General features: G+C 40.4%; 1 protein-coding gene across 1 annotated transcript in view; it reads left to right on the top strand.

Annotated features, from left to right (window-relative positions):
- Positions 1-18,691, top strand: part of TOP1 (topoisomerase (DNA) I) — a 97,352-nt gene that overhangs the window by 62,107 nt on the left and 16,554 nt on the right. Inside the window, exons 9-13 of the mRNA XM_011929205.1 lie at positions 3,448-3,563; positions 8,197-8,318; positions 9,839-9,961; positions 11,754-11,941; positions 12,906-13,050. Of these exons, the coding sequence (XP_011784595.1) occupies positions 3,448-3,563; positions 8,197-8,318; positions 9,839-9,961; positions 11,754-11,941; positions 12,906-13,050 (694 nt within the window). The remainder of the gene's footprint in view (positions 1-3,447; positions 3,564-8,196; positions 8,319-9,838; positions 9,962-11,753; positions 11,942-12,905; positions 13,051-18,691) is intronic.

The following is an 18,691-nucleotide window of genomic DNA, read 5'->3' as shown; positions in this document are numbered from 1 at the left end:
CCGGCTAGTTTTTTGTATTTTTTAGTAGAGACGGGGTTTCACAGTGTTAGCCAGGATGGTCTCGATCTCCTGACCTCGTGATCCGCCCATCTGGGCCTCCCAAAGTGCTGGGATTACAGGCTTGAGCCACCGCGCCCGGCCAGGATTTTCTGACTTTTAAAGGCTAAATATTCCATTGTTTATACTGCATTTTGTTTATTCATTCATCTTTTGATGGACACAGGTTATTTCTGCCTTTGGCTGTTGCAGATAGTGCTGCTGTGATCATTCGTGTACAAGTATTTGTTTGAATATTGGGCATATTCCTGGGAATGGAATTGCTGGGTCATGTGGCATTTCTATGCTTAACTTTTTGAGGAACTGCTATACTATCTTTTCCACATTGGCTGCACCTTTTTACGTTCCTACCAGGACCACACAAGGGTGCTAGCTTCCCTACACCTTCACCAACACTTGTTATTTTTTGTTTTATTGCCGTCCTTATGAGTATGAGTGATATCTCATTGTGGTTTTGATTGGTATTTTCCTAATGATTAGTGATGTTGAGTATTTTTTCAGGTACTTATTGGCCACTTGTATATCTTCTTTAGAAAAATGTCCATTCAAGTTCTTTGCCCCAACCCCCCGCCGCAACATGTGTTTTTTTTTTTTTTTTTTTTTTTTTTGGGGACAGAGTCTTGCTCTGTTGCCCAAGCTGGAGTGCAGTGGCACAGTCTTGGCTCACTGCAACCTCTGCCTCCCGGGTTCACGTGATTCTCATGCCTCAGCCTCCTGAGTTACTAAGATTATAGGCATGCACCACCACACCCGGCTAAGTTTTTGAATTTTTAATAAGAATTTTGCCATGTTGGCCAGGCTGGTCTCGAACTCCTGACCTGAAGTGATCCCTCTGCCTGCCTCAGCCTCCCCAAAGTATTGGGATTACAGGCGTGAGCCACCGTGCCGAGCCCCTATTTTTGATTTTATCTTTTTTTTCCTCCACCTTAAGACTGAGACTTTGCCCATTTTTTAAATTGGGTTGTTTGTTGAGATGTAGGAGCTCTTTATATATTTTGTATGTTAACCCTTTATCAGATACATGATTTACAGATATTTTCTCCCATTCTGTGAGTTGTCTTTCACTCTCTTGAAGTATCCTTTGATGCACAGAAGTTTTTAAGTTCAGTGAAGTTCAATTTATTTATTTATTGAGACAGAGTGTCTCTCTGTTGCCCAGGCTGGAGTGCAGTCGCGTGATCTCGGCTCACTACAACCTTCGCCTCCCAGGTTCAAGCGATTCTTGTGTCTCAGTCTCCGGAGTAGCTGGGATTACAGGCGTGTGCCCCCATCCCTGGATAATTTTTGTATTTTTAGTAGAGACGGGGGTCTCGCCATGTTGGCCGGGCTGGTCTCACACTCCTGTCCTCAAGTGATCCGCCCACCCCAGCCTCCCAAAGTGCGGGGATTACAGGTGTGAGGTACTGTGCCCAGCCGCAATTCATTTCTTCTTTCTGTTACCTGTGTTTTACGTGTCATATCCAATAAATCACTGTCAAATCCAGTATTGTGAAGCTTTTCCCCTATGTTGTCTTCCAAGAGTTTTATACTTTTGCTCTTATATTTAGGTCTTTGATCCGTTTTGAATTAATATTTGTGTATAATGTAAAGACCCAGTTTGATTGTTTTGCCAGCACTATTGTTGAAAAGACTGTTCTTTCTCCATTGAATGGTCTCAAGCATCCTTGTTGTAAATCATTTGACCATATATGTTGACTGTGGTTTTATAGTAATACCATTGTTACAATATGGTTTGATACATGTAATTTTTATTGGATGTTTCTGAACTTTGTTTAAAATTGAACTTGTTCCATGGCTGAATGATTGATAAAATAAAATAAATAAAATATTGGACTTGGAAAGTAAATATGAGAGTAATAAGTTAATTATCTATTAGAGTAAAAGCAACTTGAGACATATCAACCAGTTGCAGTATGTGAGCCTGAGTTGGATCCTGGTCTATGAAATAAATTTCGATCAAATAGGGAAGTTTTTTTTTTTTTTTTTTTTTTATTGAGACGGAGTCTCACTCTGTCGCCCAGGCTGGAGTGCAGTGGCCAGATCTCAGCTCACTGCAAGCTCCGCCTCCCAGGTTCCCGCCATTCTCCTGCCTCAGCCTCCCGAGTAGCTGGGACTACAGGCGCCCGCCACCTCGCCCGGCTAGTTTTTTGTATTTTTTAGTAGAGACGGGGTTTCACCGGGTTAGCCAGGATGGTCTTGATCTCCCGACCTCGTGATCTGCCCGTCTCGGCCTCCCAAAGTGCTGGGATTACAGGCTTGAGCCACCGCGCCCGGCCAAATAGGGAAGTTTTTAATATGGACTGGATATTAGAATTACACTAGGAAGTTATTAATTTTGTTAGATGTGATAATAGTTTTGTGGTTATGTGGAAGAATGTTATTTTTATGGAGATAACTTGCTGAAAAATATTTAGTGATGAAGTATCAAATCTGCAACTAACCTTGAAAATGGTTCAGCCAAAATAGGGAATTTCGCAAATTATTAACTTTTTTTTTTTTGGGATGGAGTCTCACTCTGTTGCCCAGGCTGGAATGCAGTGGCACGATCTTGGCTCACTGCAACCTCCGCCTCCTGGGTTCAAGCAATTCTCGTGCCTCAGCCTCCCGAGCAGCTGGGACTACAGGTGCGCGCCACCATGCCCAGCTAATTTTCATATTTTTAGTAGAAACAGGGTTTCACCACATTGCCCAGGCTGGTATCGACCTCTTGACCTCGTGGTCTGCCCGCCTCAGCCTCCCACAGTGCTGGGATTATAGGCGTATATGGTGTTTATTGTATTACTCATTTTTTTTCTTATGTTCAACCATTTTAAAAATACATTTTCAAAAGTTGTTTCCACTGAGCTTTAGATTCACTTATCAGTGTTTGCTAGATAGTTCCAGGTAATCCATAAGTACCTTAAACTCAACATGCCCCAGTTAAGCTGTCATTTCCTAGTCTTCTTGCTTTATGTCCTTTCTCATAGGGTTGTTTTCCCCTGTACCTTCCATCTGACATCACCACTCTTGAGGAGGCCTTAGCCTGCTTACGAACAATGTGAACAATCCTCTGTCATGTATGCCATTGTGGTAAAACAGCTGTTGACATTTTCATGTCCCTCACTTGTTGCTGAGCTCCTTCATTGTTGATCTCTTCTGTCCAGTATCCTTGAACTGAGCTGTTGAAATGTATTTTCCTTTATTCACTACAGTATTTCATCTTTCTTGTGAGTGTTGGCTTTTTCAAAATGAGAGACACTGGTTCTTTTGATCCAGGCCTTGAATGTGAGGCCCAGAAGTCATTCCAGAGCACTAATCAGTTGCGTGGATAATTATTTGGCATTTAATCAGTGATAACCCCCATATTAGGCAAGGTGATCACTAAATAAGGTTGTGCTTTGTCTTTTAAAGGTGGGAAGAAGAGCGCTATCCTGAAGGCATCAAGTGGAAATTCCTAGAACATAAAGGTCCAGTATTTGCCCCACCATATGAGCCTCTTCCAGAGAGTGTCAAGTTTTACTATGATGGTGAGTTGTTTCAAGGTTCTTGATTCTTGGCCAAGAAAAGAAATCTGCTTCTATTTAGGAATAGAAAACAAGGAAGGATCCTATATAATAGATAATCCTTTTTATTTCATTTTGTTTTATTGCCATGCGATTTTGAGGAAGGGGCATCAGGTGTTAACTCTTAAAGGCCCATTTGCTGCTGAAAAAGTGCCATGAAAAAGGGGCTGTTCATGTCTTCCCTGCATAGTCCGAAAAAGGTTTGTCAACATGGCTCGGTGTGTGGTCCACAAGCTGAAGGTTTTGATCTGAACTTCATTTCTAGGGAGTGACTCTTTGCAAGATTTATTAGAAAATCCTCACTTGAATGGTAGTATTTTATGTTAGCAATACAATAATGCAATCGGACAAGCTGCTCATCACTAGAAACAGTACTAGTATATGGTTGAGGATTAATAGTCATCAATCTCTAGATAAGGCTGGTAGGCATCTGTCACTTATTCTATGTAGCATAACACTATGCCTTTGATGTATGTGCAGTCAAGTCTGATGAGCTGCTTTAAAGAAATGCCCTGCCTGGGTCGCTTAGAACCCTCAGAATTGTCCCTTATCTGTTGTTGGTATTTCTGTTCTTGGGTTGAAGGATTTGAGGGTAGCCTTTGACACGCCTCCTGTTGGCAGTGTAGCAGTATGTAGATGGTAATAACTGATTTTCTTCATTCCATGAGTTTTATCTGGGAATGGTTAGAGCATTGTTCCTCATACCCTTATGTGCTTACGACTCAACAGAGTGGATCTGAGCCCATTTAATAGTTGTGGGGTGGGCTTCTTTTCCCTTCCCCACCGACCCTCTTCTTCTTTCGCCTTTCCCAACTATGCTTCCCTCTTCTTCTGTCCCCTTTCCCCACAGTCCCCCTTCTCCTTTCCCCACCATTCCTCTTCCACCTCCACTTGTCTTGCCACCATCTTTTGGCCACTGTTATTTCACCTCCCCATTTCTCCACCATTTTTCCCACCCTCAACCCCCCACTGTTTTCTTCTTACCCATCCCACTGCCCTCACCAAAAAGAAAAAGTTGTGGGATGGGATTGAGTACTTCTGAACCAAGTGGTCTGCTGACCAAACTTTGAGAATCACTGGGCAGGATAACTGCTGAAAAGTGTCAGTGGTGAACACTCAGGCGTTCTGGTGCATCTCTCTTTCCACCAGTAGTGGCCGTAGGTCCACCATTGCTTGTAGGCCTAGGTAGTAGTTTACACTAAAGGGCTGGGTCTGCAGCTGAGGAAAATGCCAGACTTGGCAAGCTGAAATTTGTTTTTTAAAATGACGTATTTATTACCCAAGTGTGGTGGTGCACACGTGTAGTCCCAGCTACTCGGGAGGCTAAGGTGGGAGGATCGCTTAAGCCCAGGAGGTGAAGGTTGCAGTGAGCCCAGATCGCGCCACTCCCCTCCAGCCTGTGTGACAGAGTGAGACCCTGCCTCAAAAAATAAAATAATAAATAAATAAAACAACATATTTATTGAATGTATTTGTGTTCAGACACCAAGACCCAGCAATGGACAATACTACTGACTTAGACCCTGATCTTGGGGAGTTTGCAGCCTAACAGGACTCCATAATCTCTGGCAAATGCTTATATTACGTAAAGATTTTGAACTGTTGACCAGAGAGCCTAAGATAGTTCTTTCAGCCCTCACAGTGATCATTCCTGGAGACTGCTAAGTATAATTCAAAGCCAAAACTCCTAATTAAGAGAAAGGGCCTAGGACCTTGAAGAGTACCATCTCAAAGTGTAGGTATTCCATAGCCCTGGTCTGGACTCACCAGGAGCTTTAGGATGCTCAGCTGGTAAAGCCTCACTTTGAGGTTCAGAGTGATGGGAGGGAAAGCTAAATTCCCTAGTCTTGGGGTTTCTCTTCCTTTTCAAGATGGGAAGCAGAGGCCTGGTCTAGTTCACAGGTTGCCATAGTCCTTTCCTCCCATTCTTGCCCAGTCTCCAGCATTTTCTCAGTTGGTCCTCCGCTGGGATTTCTTCTCTTTGTGTGAACTCTTACTCTGTAGTAAGTCAAGAAGTCATATTTGACTTTACTTCAAACTGATACAGTAAGTGCTGCCTACTCTCTGGGGAGGAGAATTCTTAGACTCCTTTAGAACCTGCCAGGGAGGTGGGACATGGGCTAGCTGAAGCAGTGAATTACTGCCTCCTCAAAGACCTTCAGTTTACAGCTTTGACTCAGCAGTTTCCTTTTCCTGGAGCTCATCCTTTTCCACAAAGTGTTAACATTGCCAGGAACCTTCCAGTCATCCTCCCACTACTCTACTGCAGGGAGCCATCATTTCATCTTTTGACAGCTCATCTAAAATAGGAGGAGTCACAGTTGCTTCTTCCTCTTTTGGGACAGAATTCAGTAAAACAGCCCAAAGTCTCATTTTTAAAATTTTTTAAATTTATTTTTATATTTATTTATTTGAGACAGAGTCATACTCTTGTCACCCAGGCTAGAGTGCAGTGGCACAATCTTGGCTCACTGCAACCTCCACCTCCAAGGTTCAAACGATTCTCATGCCTCAGCCTCCCAAGTAGCTGAAATTACAGGCACATGCCACCACACCTAATTTTTATATTTTTAATAGAGACGGGGTTTTACCGTGTTGGTCAAGCTGGTCTCGAACTCCTGACCTGAAGTGATCCTCTCACCACCTCCTAAAGTGCTGGGATTACAGGCGTGAACCACCATGCTCAGCCACATTTTTTTTTTGAATGCTGTTAACATTTAGTTTTTACCAAACAGACCTGAAAACAGTTTACATTTTTTTCTTGCCATTTTATTTCATTTATTTTATTTCTAATGACTTGATGTTTTCCGTTATATTGGAAACATGTTACAGTTTTCTAGAGAAGTTCAGGGAATCTTTTAATACACAGCCTATCTTCCCCAAAGTGTCTTCCTTCCAAAGCAGAAGCTTGGGGGTTGATGGGGGCAACTGTGCCACCTGTTGGCCTTTTAAGTTAATGGTGTCCAAAGTGGGCTCTTTTTATTATAACTGTTGGAATTTTGTGCTACAGTTCTCTACACCCCTGCAGTCAGATTGCAAATCATTATGAGATAAGATGTTTTCTGAGTTTCGAAATAAATGGATTTCTGGTTAAATTTTAGTTTTCTATAAAGAATGTGGGCACCCTTGGTGAATTATTAATACCTGTGTAATAGTAAGGTGATGGATTTATAGTTAACCTCATTTTAAGTATAGCCAAATGCTCTTAGTATAGCATTGATTGGTTCCAGGTGATGTTGTAAAGTTGGATTTTTAAGAAAGAATGGAAATTGGTGCTAAGAGTACTGACAAAAGCGTGCCGTTTGAAAAGTGGATTAAATTCCCAAGTACTTTTCTTTCATTGCTTTATTAACTAAATCAGGTACATAAAACCCGTAGGCCCTATTCAGATTTTCTTTACCAGTTAGCAGCTTTCATTGTGAAACATCAGAGTCCCTTTAGACAGCTTTTTGTTTGTTTGTTTGAGACAGAGTCTCGGTTTGTCGCCCAGGCTAAAGTGCAGTGGCGCCATCTTGGCTCACTGCAACCTCTGCCTTCTGGGTTCAAGTGATACTCAAGCCTCAGCCTCCTGAGTAGCTGGAGTTACAGGCTCCCACCACCAGGTCCGGCTAATTTTTTATACTTTAGTAGAGGTGGGGTTTCGCCGTGTTGGCCAGGCTCATCTGGAACTCCTGACCGCAAGTGATCTGCCTGCCTCAGCCTCCCAGAGTGCTGGGATTACAGGCATGAGCCACCGCGCCCAGCCCCTTCAGACAGCTTTTACATAAACAATTGGATACACCAGGAACCCCAGTCATCCCTTGTGCTATGGATGCATCCTGGTTCCCTGAAAGAGGCAGCATGATGGTACCCATGTTTCATAGCAGTGTATTGCAAACTCTAGTGTGCATCCAAGTCTCGTTAAAATGCAATTTCTGTATAGGATTCAGTAGGTCTAGGAGGGGGACTGGGATTCTGCATTTCTAACAAACTCCAACATGATGCCAGTGCTGCTGGTCTGTGAACCACTGTTGAATAGCAAGGTTCTAGAAGAAGGTCTTATTTAGGCTTTTCATGTGGGAAATCTGGGCTTGCCTAGTATGGATATATATTTTTTATTCATATTCCACCCACCTAACTTTGAAGAAGAAAGATGCCTATTTCTTTTCCCCACAATTCCTTTCTTCCACTCCCTGCCCTATCCCTTCCTCCCCTTCTTGAACAGAGGCTGCTTAGCTTAGCAGTGGCAGGAGTCCCTCTGAGGATTTGATTTTTAAAAACCATTGAAGAGGTGTAAAGGACCCTGCTTGCTGAAAGGAAAAGGAAGAGTGACTGGGCCTCCCCCAGGTCATCCCTGTCCTGAGCAGGCACCTGGGAACAATTAACTGGCATAGTCTCCAGAGAATGACCCAGGTAAATATATGCTAAAGGAAGGAGAATTTGTACAAGTAGATATAAATCAGTATGTTGTCTTTGTTGTTGTTGTTACTATGTATCACCAGACCTTTATATACCATGAGAAGGCAAACCATTATTAAAGAGAATTCGCTAGCCCTGGGTATTTATACTTAGAACATGAATACTATACCTCACTTTTTGGAACCACTTTTTTCTCTAGGTAAAGTCATGAAGCTGAGCCCCAAAGCAGAAGAAGTAGCTACGTTCTTTGCAAAAATGCTCGACCATGAATATACTACTAAGGAAATATTTAGGAAAAATTTCTTTAAAGACTGGAGAAAGGTACTGTAGCCTGTGTGTTAATATCCTAGTAGCTTGCAAAACAATCAAGTACGAAGTAATAAATTATTTTGCAAAACATTTCCTGATGTAAAATTTGAGTTTTATGGATTTTGCTGTATTTAAAGTTGTGCACTTTTTGTCTTCATTTACTATATTATGTAGGGTTTCAGTCCAACAAGAATACTTGTATATCGGCCGGGCGCGGTGGCTCACGCCTGTAATCCCAACACTTTGGGAAGCCAAGGCAGGTGGATCACAGGGTCAGGAGATTGAGACCATCCTGGCTAACATGGTGAAACCCTGTCTCTACTATAAAATAGAAAAATTAGCCGGGTGTGCTGGCGGGCGCTTGTAGTCCCAGCTACTCGGGAGGCTGAGTCAGGAGAATGGTGTGAACCCGGGAGGCGGAGCTTGCAGTGAGCCGAGATTGTGCCACTGCATTCCAGCCTGGGTGACAGAGCCAGACTCCGTCTCAAAAAAAAAGAATACTCGTATATCTTTGCTATTGGCTGTCATGTGATGGCAGGTAGGGGGTTATGAGATTAGGCCAAACAGAAAACCTCAACTCTAGTTGCGCACAGGAAAGTTTGTCTCTGCAGGACTGTCCCATGTCTGCTGTTGCAAAGAGAAATGTTTTTTTTTTGTTTGTTTTTTGGTTTTTTGTTTTTGTTTTTATTTTTGTTTTTTTGAGATGGAGTCTTGCTCATCACCCAGGCTGGAGTGCAGTGGCGTGATCTTGGCTCACTGCAAGCTTCGCCTCCTGGGTTCACGCCATTCTCCTGTCTCAGCCTCCCGAGTAGCTGGGACTACAGGCGCCTGCCAACGCGCCTGGCTAATTTTTTGTATTTTTAGCAGAGATGGGGTTTCACCGTCTTAGCCAGGATGGTCTCGATCTCCTGACCTTGTGATCCACCTACCTCGGCCTCCCAAAGTGCTGGGATTACAGGCGTGAGCCACCGCGCCCAGCCGCAAAGAGAAATGTTAATCTGATGTCCCACCCCCTGTTCACTCCCTGTTAATTCTTGCTCATGTGTTCTAGGTACTTTCTACTCTTGAAACAACATATACTGTATTTGCCTAGGTGATTTTTTAAAATCTCATTATTCTCAATTTGGATAATGTGGACAGAGGCAGCAGTAAAGTTTGAACTAGCTCTGAAAAGCAAATTTAATAAATGAATAGAATAGGGGTAATGTTTCTAAGAGAGAATCAGTATGGGATTCCAAACTTGTATTCATACGCCTGGGGGCAGTGTGCCACGGAGTCTAAGAAACCACATAAGAGTTCATTTTTTTCCATGATAAGTCATTTTAAAACATTTTAATATTATTAAATACGTATTTTATAATAAAATAATACAACTGTGTTTTTTTGTTTTTTCAAAATTCATTAATTGAGATTGGCTGCTTCAAGAAACCTTTGACTGAAAAAATGGTGCTTGGGTATGTTCACAAAGAAACCCAAGGACTTACTAGTGTATTTTAGTTGTTTTTCTTTCATCTCCGTTTTCTTTTGACTAGGAAATGACTAATGAAGAGAAGAATATTATCACCAACCTAAGCAAATGTGATTTTACTCAGATGAGCCAGTATTTCAAAGCCCAGTCGGAAGCTCGGAAACAGATGAGCAAGGAAGAGAAACTGGTACAACAGAATTTATTAAACCTCTGGAGAATTTTGGAATCGTGATTGGTTTATTTAATTTTCTTCTTGGTTCTTAGGACACAACATTAACATCAGTAATTTCACATCATTCTGTGCTAAAGACTTAGAATTCTCAAAGTCTAAATTTTCTTAAAGGAAATTTAATAAATGAATAGAATAGGGGTAATGTTTCTCTTGTGGGAGACTAGGTCAAGATAGAGAATGATCTTGACCTAGTTAGACTGAAAATTGTGAATGAGTACTTTGCTCAGTAGCTCTGTATAGGAACCCTGGTGCTTCAGTGACCTAAAAACCAGTCAGTAACTCCAGCCAATAATACAGTAATTAAGGATGGACAGACCTGTCCCATAGTGGCTACTGGATATTAAGGATTTAAGACAGATTAAATCATACTGGCCATGTACCTTCCTGTTCTTTGATCTGTTTTACTATGGATGCAGTGCTCATCCATCTCCATCTTCCAGCCTTGGCCATCCTCGTTACTGAAGAAGCTTTCTGGTATCCAGCTGGGATGTCATTTTTCTTCTACAGGCTGCCTGTTTTTGTAAAAAAAGAAAAAAACAAAGAAAAACAAAAGTTTATTGGAACCAGCTGCCCCTACTTTTCTACATATTATCTATGGCTGTGTTTATGCAACAATGACAGAGATGAGTAGTTGCAAAAGAGAGTAGTTGCAAAAGAGACTGTGTGGCACTCAAGCCTAAAATATTTTCTATCTAGAAAAAGTTGTCAGCCCCTAACTAAAGGAATCCAGGCTAGAATTTCATTTTTTCCAATCGGAAGTCCAGAAGTTAAGGATTTTAAGGAATTTTTTGCACTTCAAATTCCTGTAGTTTCAGTATTTTGAAGGACTTGCATGTTTATATAATTCAGGCCATTGTATTTATATAACTCATTGTTTCATGGTACTTCTTTGGCCACTAGTTTAAAAATTAATGTGTTACTATAAGAATGTTAATTGCATCAGACTTTCTGTCTCAGGTAAATCTTATCCTCAATATTCCAAGTTAGTGAAATTTAGTATATTATTTACATCAGGGGCATTTTGAAACTTAAAAGATCACTTTGGAGCTTTGTTCTTAGAATACTGATCCAAAGATGGATTTTATAAACATCCCCTTGTCAGAGTCCCTGCAAGGACACCTGCTGCCAGCATGGTCTGTTCCCACCCACAAGGCAGCAGGGCTTAGTTAAATTGAATCAATAAGTATATAAAAAGAGTCAATAGAGGGTAAGGAGGCTCAAAATCTTGGCCCACCATACCCCACCTTTTTGGAGCAAGGATCATAGTATAGAGTATATAACCTGTATACTTACAAAAGAATTAGTGACAGATCTGTCTGGACTTTAAAACCTATGTTTTTAAGCTGTTTAATCGCTGTTTTAATTAAATGGCTCAAGCTATTCTTTTATGAGGCTCCATTAGAGACCCCTTTCCATTTCCTGTTTTGATAGTACTCAATAAAACAGTACGAATTTTTAAAGTACATTTAAAAACACCCAAACAACATTTATAAACATATATCCTTTAAGACACAGGAATCAGTTTTGAATCTAGTTGAAATCAGTCCTTATAGGCAGATCTTTTTGAGGAATTTTATGATATTTAAGTTTGAGAAAACCACTAGAGGTTTTCCTTTATTTGAATTCATTTTTTAGTCATTTTCAGACTTTTCTCTATCTTGACCTAGTCTCCCACAAGAGATAAAAATGTATTAGCAGAGAACAGCAATCTGAATCTATTTTGAGTACTTTCTTGGCTGTCTTCCAGAAAATCAAAGAGGAGAATGAAAAATTACTGAAAGAATATGGCTTCTGTATTATGGATAACCACAAAGAGAGGATTGCTAACTTCAAGATAGAGCCTCCTGGGCTTTTCCGTGGCCGGGGCAACCACCCCAAGATGGGCATGCTGAAGAGACGAATCATGCCTGAGGATATAATCATCAACTGTAGCAAGTGAGCTCGCACTTCATCCTGTGGGCCAAAAAGGGGGTGGAGGGTGTCCTTTATTGTACTTGGGAATATTTCCCAGGTTACACAGGACTGTTTGGGAAGGGAGATATTTAAGAGCAGGACAGTATTTCATGCATAGGTCTCCAGATGTTTTTGAGGTACAATAGTCTCCCCTCATCCACAGGGGATATGTTCCACGACCCCCAGTGGATACCTGAAACTTCGACCCAATTGCTATCACTTGGAACACATTTCTGTTGATGTCTTCCACCCCCACATTTAAAGCCTTTTCCATCTTTATTAAGTACTTACCACATACAGTGGCTATAACTTTTGCAGTCTGAGGTGCAACAGCAAAACTAGCATGACTTTCTTTTTCCTTCTTCACAGTTTCACAGATGGAAGATTCATTTTTACCTTAGATCTCAGCAACTTCAGCATACAGTTTTTTTTATTAAGTCGATAATTTTCACCTTTTCATTTAAAACACTCTACACCTTCTCTTTGGCATATCCAAATTGCCAACATCAATACTTTTGCACTTTGGGGCCTTTATTAAGTAAAAGAAGGGTTATTTGAACACAAGCAATGTAAAACCATTATAGTCAACCTGATAACTAAGGCAGCGCCTAGGTTACCCAGAGGCAAGTGACGTATACAGCATGGATATGTTGTATATAGGGTTCACGTGTCCCAGGTGGGACTACAAGAGATTTCATCATGCTCCTCAGAATAATGTGCAATTTAAAACTTACGAAATGTTTATTTCTGAAATTTTGTATTAAATATTTTTGGATGACAGTTGACTGAGGGTAAGTAAAACTATGCATAAGATGGGACTACTATATTGACTGTTAAGAAGGAAACTTGGAAAAATATGCTCAGCAGATACGTCCACTTGGGGTCATGAAAGGTGAAATTATTCCTCACATCTCATTTCACTATCCTTTTGCTCTGTTATTTCCAGAGATGCCAAGGTTCCTGCTCCTCCTCCAGGACATAAGTGGAAAGAGGTTCGACATGATAACAAGGTTACTTGGCTGGTTTCCTGGACAGAGAACATCCAAGGTTCCATTAAATACATCATGCTTAACCCTAGTTCACGAATCAAGGTAAGTTATGGGATAGTTGAGAGCTGCACTGGTTCGTGGTGCTGATAATCTTTTTCTGTTGAAATGTAATGTTCTCGTCCTCCAGAATCACTTTGAAAAATTAAAAACCCTTCCCGTTGAAAGAAGGCAAGTACTTTCTTTTTTTTTTTTTTTTTTTTTTTGGAGGCAGAGTCTCGCTCCGTCCCCCAGACCAGAGTGCAGTGGCCCGATCTCAGCTCACTGCAAGCTCCGCCTCCCTGGTTTGCGCCATTCTCCTGCCTCAGCCTCCCGAGTAGCTGGGACTACAGGCGCCCGCTACCGCGCCCGGCTAGTTTTTTGTATTTTTTTTTAGTAGAGACGGGGTTTCACCATGTTAGCCAGGATGGTCTCAATCTCCTGACCTCGTGATCCGCCCGTCTCGGCCTCCCAAAGTGCTGGGATTACAGGCTTGAGCCACCGCGCCCGGCCAGCAAGTACTTTCATAGTTAGCATTATGGTGATCTTCCTACAGTGCCTCCATTTTTTTTGGTCACATTGTAATCTTATTTATTTATTAATTCACAAATATTTACTGAAATCCCAAATGTGCCACGCAGAGTATACATTTGGTGCTAGGAATTATGTTGGCAAACGACAGACGTAGGTTCTGCCTTCACGTTGCTTAATGTCCAGTGGTCAGAATGTGTTGAAGTACGGTGGTTATATATTGGCCTCTGCAGATCTCTTCTACTTCCTCACCTCTCTTGGCTGTGAGAAGGGAATGTAATTTCTGTATAGCCTGAAACAAGTTGTAAAATCTAGTGTTTTACATACTTCTGGCTTCCTGCAGTCTCATCTGGGTAGGTTCACAAGGGCCAAATGAAATTACATGTGTGAAAGCACATCATAAACTATGTTACATACCTGTGCATTGTTATTTATTGATAGTGTTATTGCAAGGAGATAACTGCCTTGGGGGGAATCAGTTCTCGTTTGCCAGATAGCTATGTATATCCAGCTTTAGAGAGTTCCACGAAGTTCTTCCCTCCAACATACTATGAAATATAAACCTAATAGAGACAAAAGCACAGTCAAGGAATTAGTTCTATGTAGACTGTTACTGTTTTATGTGCAGGAGACCTGGGACCTTTCTGAAGAGGTAACATTTAAAGGATAATGTAAAAAAATATATTTTTTAAAGTAGTACCTGAAGATCTGGCTGGCCTCACTATATGGCTTCCTCTCCTTCTTCTCTCAGAACTATCAAGCTCTTGCTCACCTCTGGATTTCAAAAGGCTGCTTTATTTTCTCTATTAGAAACACCCATTCTCCTATTCTTTCCAGGGATACAATCCTATTCATCCTGTAAATATCATCTTTTTTTTTTTTTTGAGACGGAGTCTCGCTCTGTCGCCCGGGCTGGAGTGCAGTGGCCGGATCTTGGCTCACTGCAAGCTCCGCCTCCTGGGTTAACGCCATTCTCCTGCCTCAGCCTCCCCAGTTGCTGGGACTACAGGCACCCGCTACCTCGCCCGGCTAGTTTTTTTGTATTTTTTAGTAGAGACGGGGTTTCACCGGGTTAGCCAGGATGGTCTCGATCTCCTGACCTCGTGATCCACCCATCTCAGCCTCCCAAAGTGCTGGGATTACAGGCTTGAGCCACCGTGCCCGGCCGGTAAATACCATCTTAAATGTTACCTCTTCAGAAAGGCCATCCCTGAATCCTAGAGGCTGGATCAGATACCCTGGTATACTCTCAGATGGCACCCTGTACTTTTCCTTTGCAGCATTTACAGCAGTTTAAATCTACTGGTGTGATTTACGTATAATGCCTGTAAGTCTTGCTGAAGTGAAGCTATGTTCAAGACAACTCCACTGTTCAAAGTCCTTTAAGGGCTCAGTTTCTTTAACATGGCATTTAAAGCTGGCTGCATTTAGCAGTGGATGTCATAGGAGAGCATGAAGAGACTGAAGATCTAAGTTACACTCTAAGAAGATCTAAGAGTTCCTAGCTATTGGATCTTGGGCAAGTTTTGGGGCCTTTTAAACTTAAAGGAAGCTACCAACCTGGGATTTAAAGAGGGAAATGACACCAGATTTGTATTTTGGAAACTCATTACATAATTGATCATTCTGACTCCTGCTCTGTGGAGACTGGATTGGACACAAACAAGAGGTAGAGAAATCAATGGGAGGCCGTTGCAGTACTCCAGGCAAGAAACGGTGATGACTTAAGACAAATGATGGCAATGGGGATGGAGAGAGGTGACAGATAAATAATGTATACTGAGTACTTGTACAGGTAAGGATTGGAGTTAATTGTAGGAGCCTCTCTGAGGGCTGAGATCCTTGTTAGATAGGCCAGTGGAACACCTCAAGAGCAGAGAGCCAGCCAGTTTATTCCAGACAATATCCAGCTAACTGCTATACACAATAGACATTTTTGCAAGTTTCTGGATGATGATTATGGTAGTGAACCTAAAAGTCACCCAGAGTTAGACTCTGAACCTTATACTCAGGACAGAGTGCCTGACTTGAACTGCAGTGGGATCCCAATAGGAGTCATTAAAGGCCTGGAAAAGTGGTGCCATTAGGGGAAAAAGAAATGATTTCTTGAGCTCGCTCTCAGTTCTCTTTTAGGCTGTCTTGTACTCTGCAGTATAGTGAGATCTTCAAAGGTTGGGGTTTGATAGTGCCTTGAATCATTTTTAACTTTATATTGCCAGCGGAAGAAGCATTCTCTTTTTAGATTTTTTAAAAAATAGAAAGATACAAACATTACAGGTTTTATTTTTAGTGAAATATTGCAAACATACAGGAATAGATAATTATGTAATGAACACTTGTATGTCCACCATCTGGCTTTGTCACATCTTAAAATTATGTTCTATGTGCTCAATTATTTCATTTCATAAAATATACTCTGATAAACATAGCTGAAGCCACCTGTATACCATTCACCTCCTTCCCTGTAGATTACTATGAACTCGGTGTTTTTTATTCTCATATATATGTTTTGTATTTTTACAGTATATTTATGTGTGCATAAACAATATGTAATTTTACAATATGTAACATACTAGTAACATACTAATTTAAAACTAAAACTTGTTTTTAGTTTACAATATGTTGTAAACTTGTAAGCTAAAGACATATATATTGTACAACATATTGTAAACTAAAAACAAGTTTTAGTTTTAAATTAGGTATGTTACTGGGATCATTTTGCAACTTATTTCTCTCCAGCTTTGATTTTGAGGTTTTATTATCTTAAGCTACACTTTTAATTAATCCATTTTACTTGTTACATGGTATTCTATTATATCATAAAAACTTATCTATTCTGTTGGTTTTTGTTGTTGGTCTTTTGAGACAGTGTCTCGCTCTGTCGCCCAGGCTGTAGTGCAGTGGCGTGATCTTGGCTCACTGTAACCTCTGCCTCCCAGATTCAAGTGTTTTTGGTGCCTCAGCCCCCCAAGTAGCTGGGATTATAGGCGTGTGCCACCACACCCAACTAATTTTTGTATTTTTAGTAGAGACGGGATTCACCTTGTTGGCCAGGCTGGTTTTGAACTGACCTCAAGTGATCTGCTCACCTCAGCCTCACAAAGTGCTGGGATTATAGGTGTAAGCCACCATACCTTGCCTCTATTATCTTCTTAAGAGGTATTTAGAGTTGTTATACAGTCTCTTGCCCTTTAAACAGTGCTAGAAGAAACACATGTTTCTTGTGTATATGGATGAAAATTTGTTTTACACATTAGATATTTCCAAATTGTTCTCTTACGTACTTCAATTTACATCATTACTCCCCTCCTCCCTCCCCTCCCGCCTCCACCCACAACAGTATTCCTCTTTTTCCATATCCTTGCTAATGTTTCTAAAGTTTTGCTTTTTACATTGGGGTCTTAGATCAACTAGAATGTATTTTTGCATATGGGAAGAAGTTGAAATCTAATATAGTTTCCAAATGAGTAAACTGTTGTCACAGAACTATTTAGTTGTATTACCTCCTCTCTTGTATATAAGATATATCTACATATATGTCAGACTGTTTCTGGGCTCTCTGTCCTCTTTAATTAGTGTGTCTGTTTCTGCATCAGTAGCATACTGTCCTAACTTCTGTAGCTTTATAAAGTCTATGGAGTAGGACAAGTTTGTTTCCTTCTTCAAAATTGCTTTGGCTATTCTTGGCCCTCTGCTGTTTCATATTAACTTTAAGATAAACTTTTCAAATTCTAATGAAAACTGTTGACAAACTTGTTAATTAACAAATTCTAATGAAAACTGTTGAGATTGTTATAGGAATTGCAATACATTTATAGATTAATGGGGAAAGATACTGACAATATAATTGAGTTTCCAATTCAGGAAAATGTTGTACCTCTCCATTAATTCATGTCTTTTGAATGTATCCACCAATATGGTTTTGTAATTTTCTTCATAAACGTTTTACATTTAAACAATTTTTATCTTTAAGTGATACAAGAGGTGCTCAGAGTTGTTCAGGGTTGCTAAACTCTTAGTTCTAAAAGTGTCTGTCATTTGGGGTTTCTATGTAGATAATTATCTGTAAAAACAGTTCATTTTCAGTTCATGTATTTCATATTTCTTTAAGTTTTAATTTTTATTTTTAAACACAATTATCCATAAAATCCTAACCCTTTCCCTAGTCAACAGCAGTCACAGCCAAATGTTTTATTAATTTCTATACTCAGTGCTTCCTGTATCTCTTACCTTCTGGGGTTTCTTGTCTTGTTGAAATACACCCTTTAATGCTTCTTTAGTGAAGACCCAACAGTGGCACTCACTCACCTTTGTTTACCTGAAAATTTCTTTATTTTCATCTTAACTCATAGTCTGTCTTTTCTCCAATCAAGAAAGTGTCTTATCATTGATAGATTCTGGTTTCACTATGCTGTATCCAGGGATATATATGTATTCATAGATAGTCAGACTTTCAATCTGAGGACTAATGTACTTTATCCTATGGTATTACCAGTCATTATTTCTTCCATAGCTTCTAGACCATTCCTTCTATAGTTCTTTTTTAGAGTCCTGTTAGATGAGTGTTGGCACTTTTCAATCTAGACATCTTTTTTAAACTATATTTTCATACGCTTTGTCTCTTTAGGTCTGATTTTTTAACTTTTAAGTTCAGGGAAATACTTCATTTTGGGTGAGTTGTAGCACTCACTTCCAATTCGCTAATTCTGTTTCTAATTATATTTAATCTAAAATGTATTCCATCTATAATTTATTTCAATTACTACTTTTTGTTTTCAAAATTTCTAATCTTATATCTGATTTTGTTTCATTTTTGTTTTATAATTTCATGTTTTTAGATTTTGTATCTTTTCATGTATACTAAACATACTAAGTCTTTATAAGATTGTTCTATGAAATGTTACATACCATGAATTCATGTGCTAATTACCGTTGGCAGTTTTTCTGAGCCATTTTCCTTGTGTCTTTTGAAATTTCTGTTTGTAAGCCCTTTTAACTGGGAGGTGTTTTTTGCTTATGTATTATTCTCTTTTCTTCCCCTTCTTCTCCTTCTGTGTTCATTACTTTGTATCTTGCAGGGAGTCTCCTAGGCCAACTCAGCCCAAGCTAATAAGGCCCCTGACTTCAGGTCCCCACTTCTTGCATGGAGCAAGAAGTGATCCTCCTGTCTCGGCCT

Source organism: Colobus angolensis, unplaced genomic scaffold, assembly GCF_000951035.1.
Source record: "Colobus angolensis palliatus isolate OR3802 unplaced genomic scaffold, Cang.pa_1.0 Scaffold8, whole genome shotgun sequence".
NCBI classification, from domain to species: domain Eukaryota; kingdom Metazoa; phylum Chordata; class Mammalia; order Primates; family Cercopithecidae; genus Colobus; species Colobus angolensis.
The sequence above is the reverse complement of the archived record's forward strand: the minus strand, read 5'-3'. Positions and strand labels throughout refer to the sequence as shown.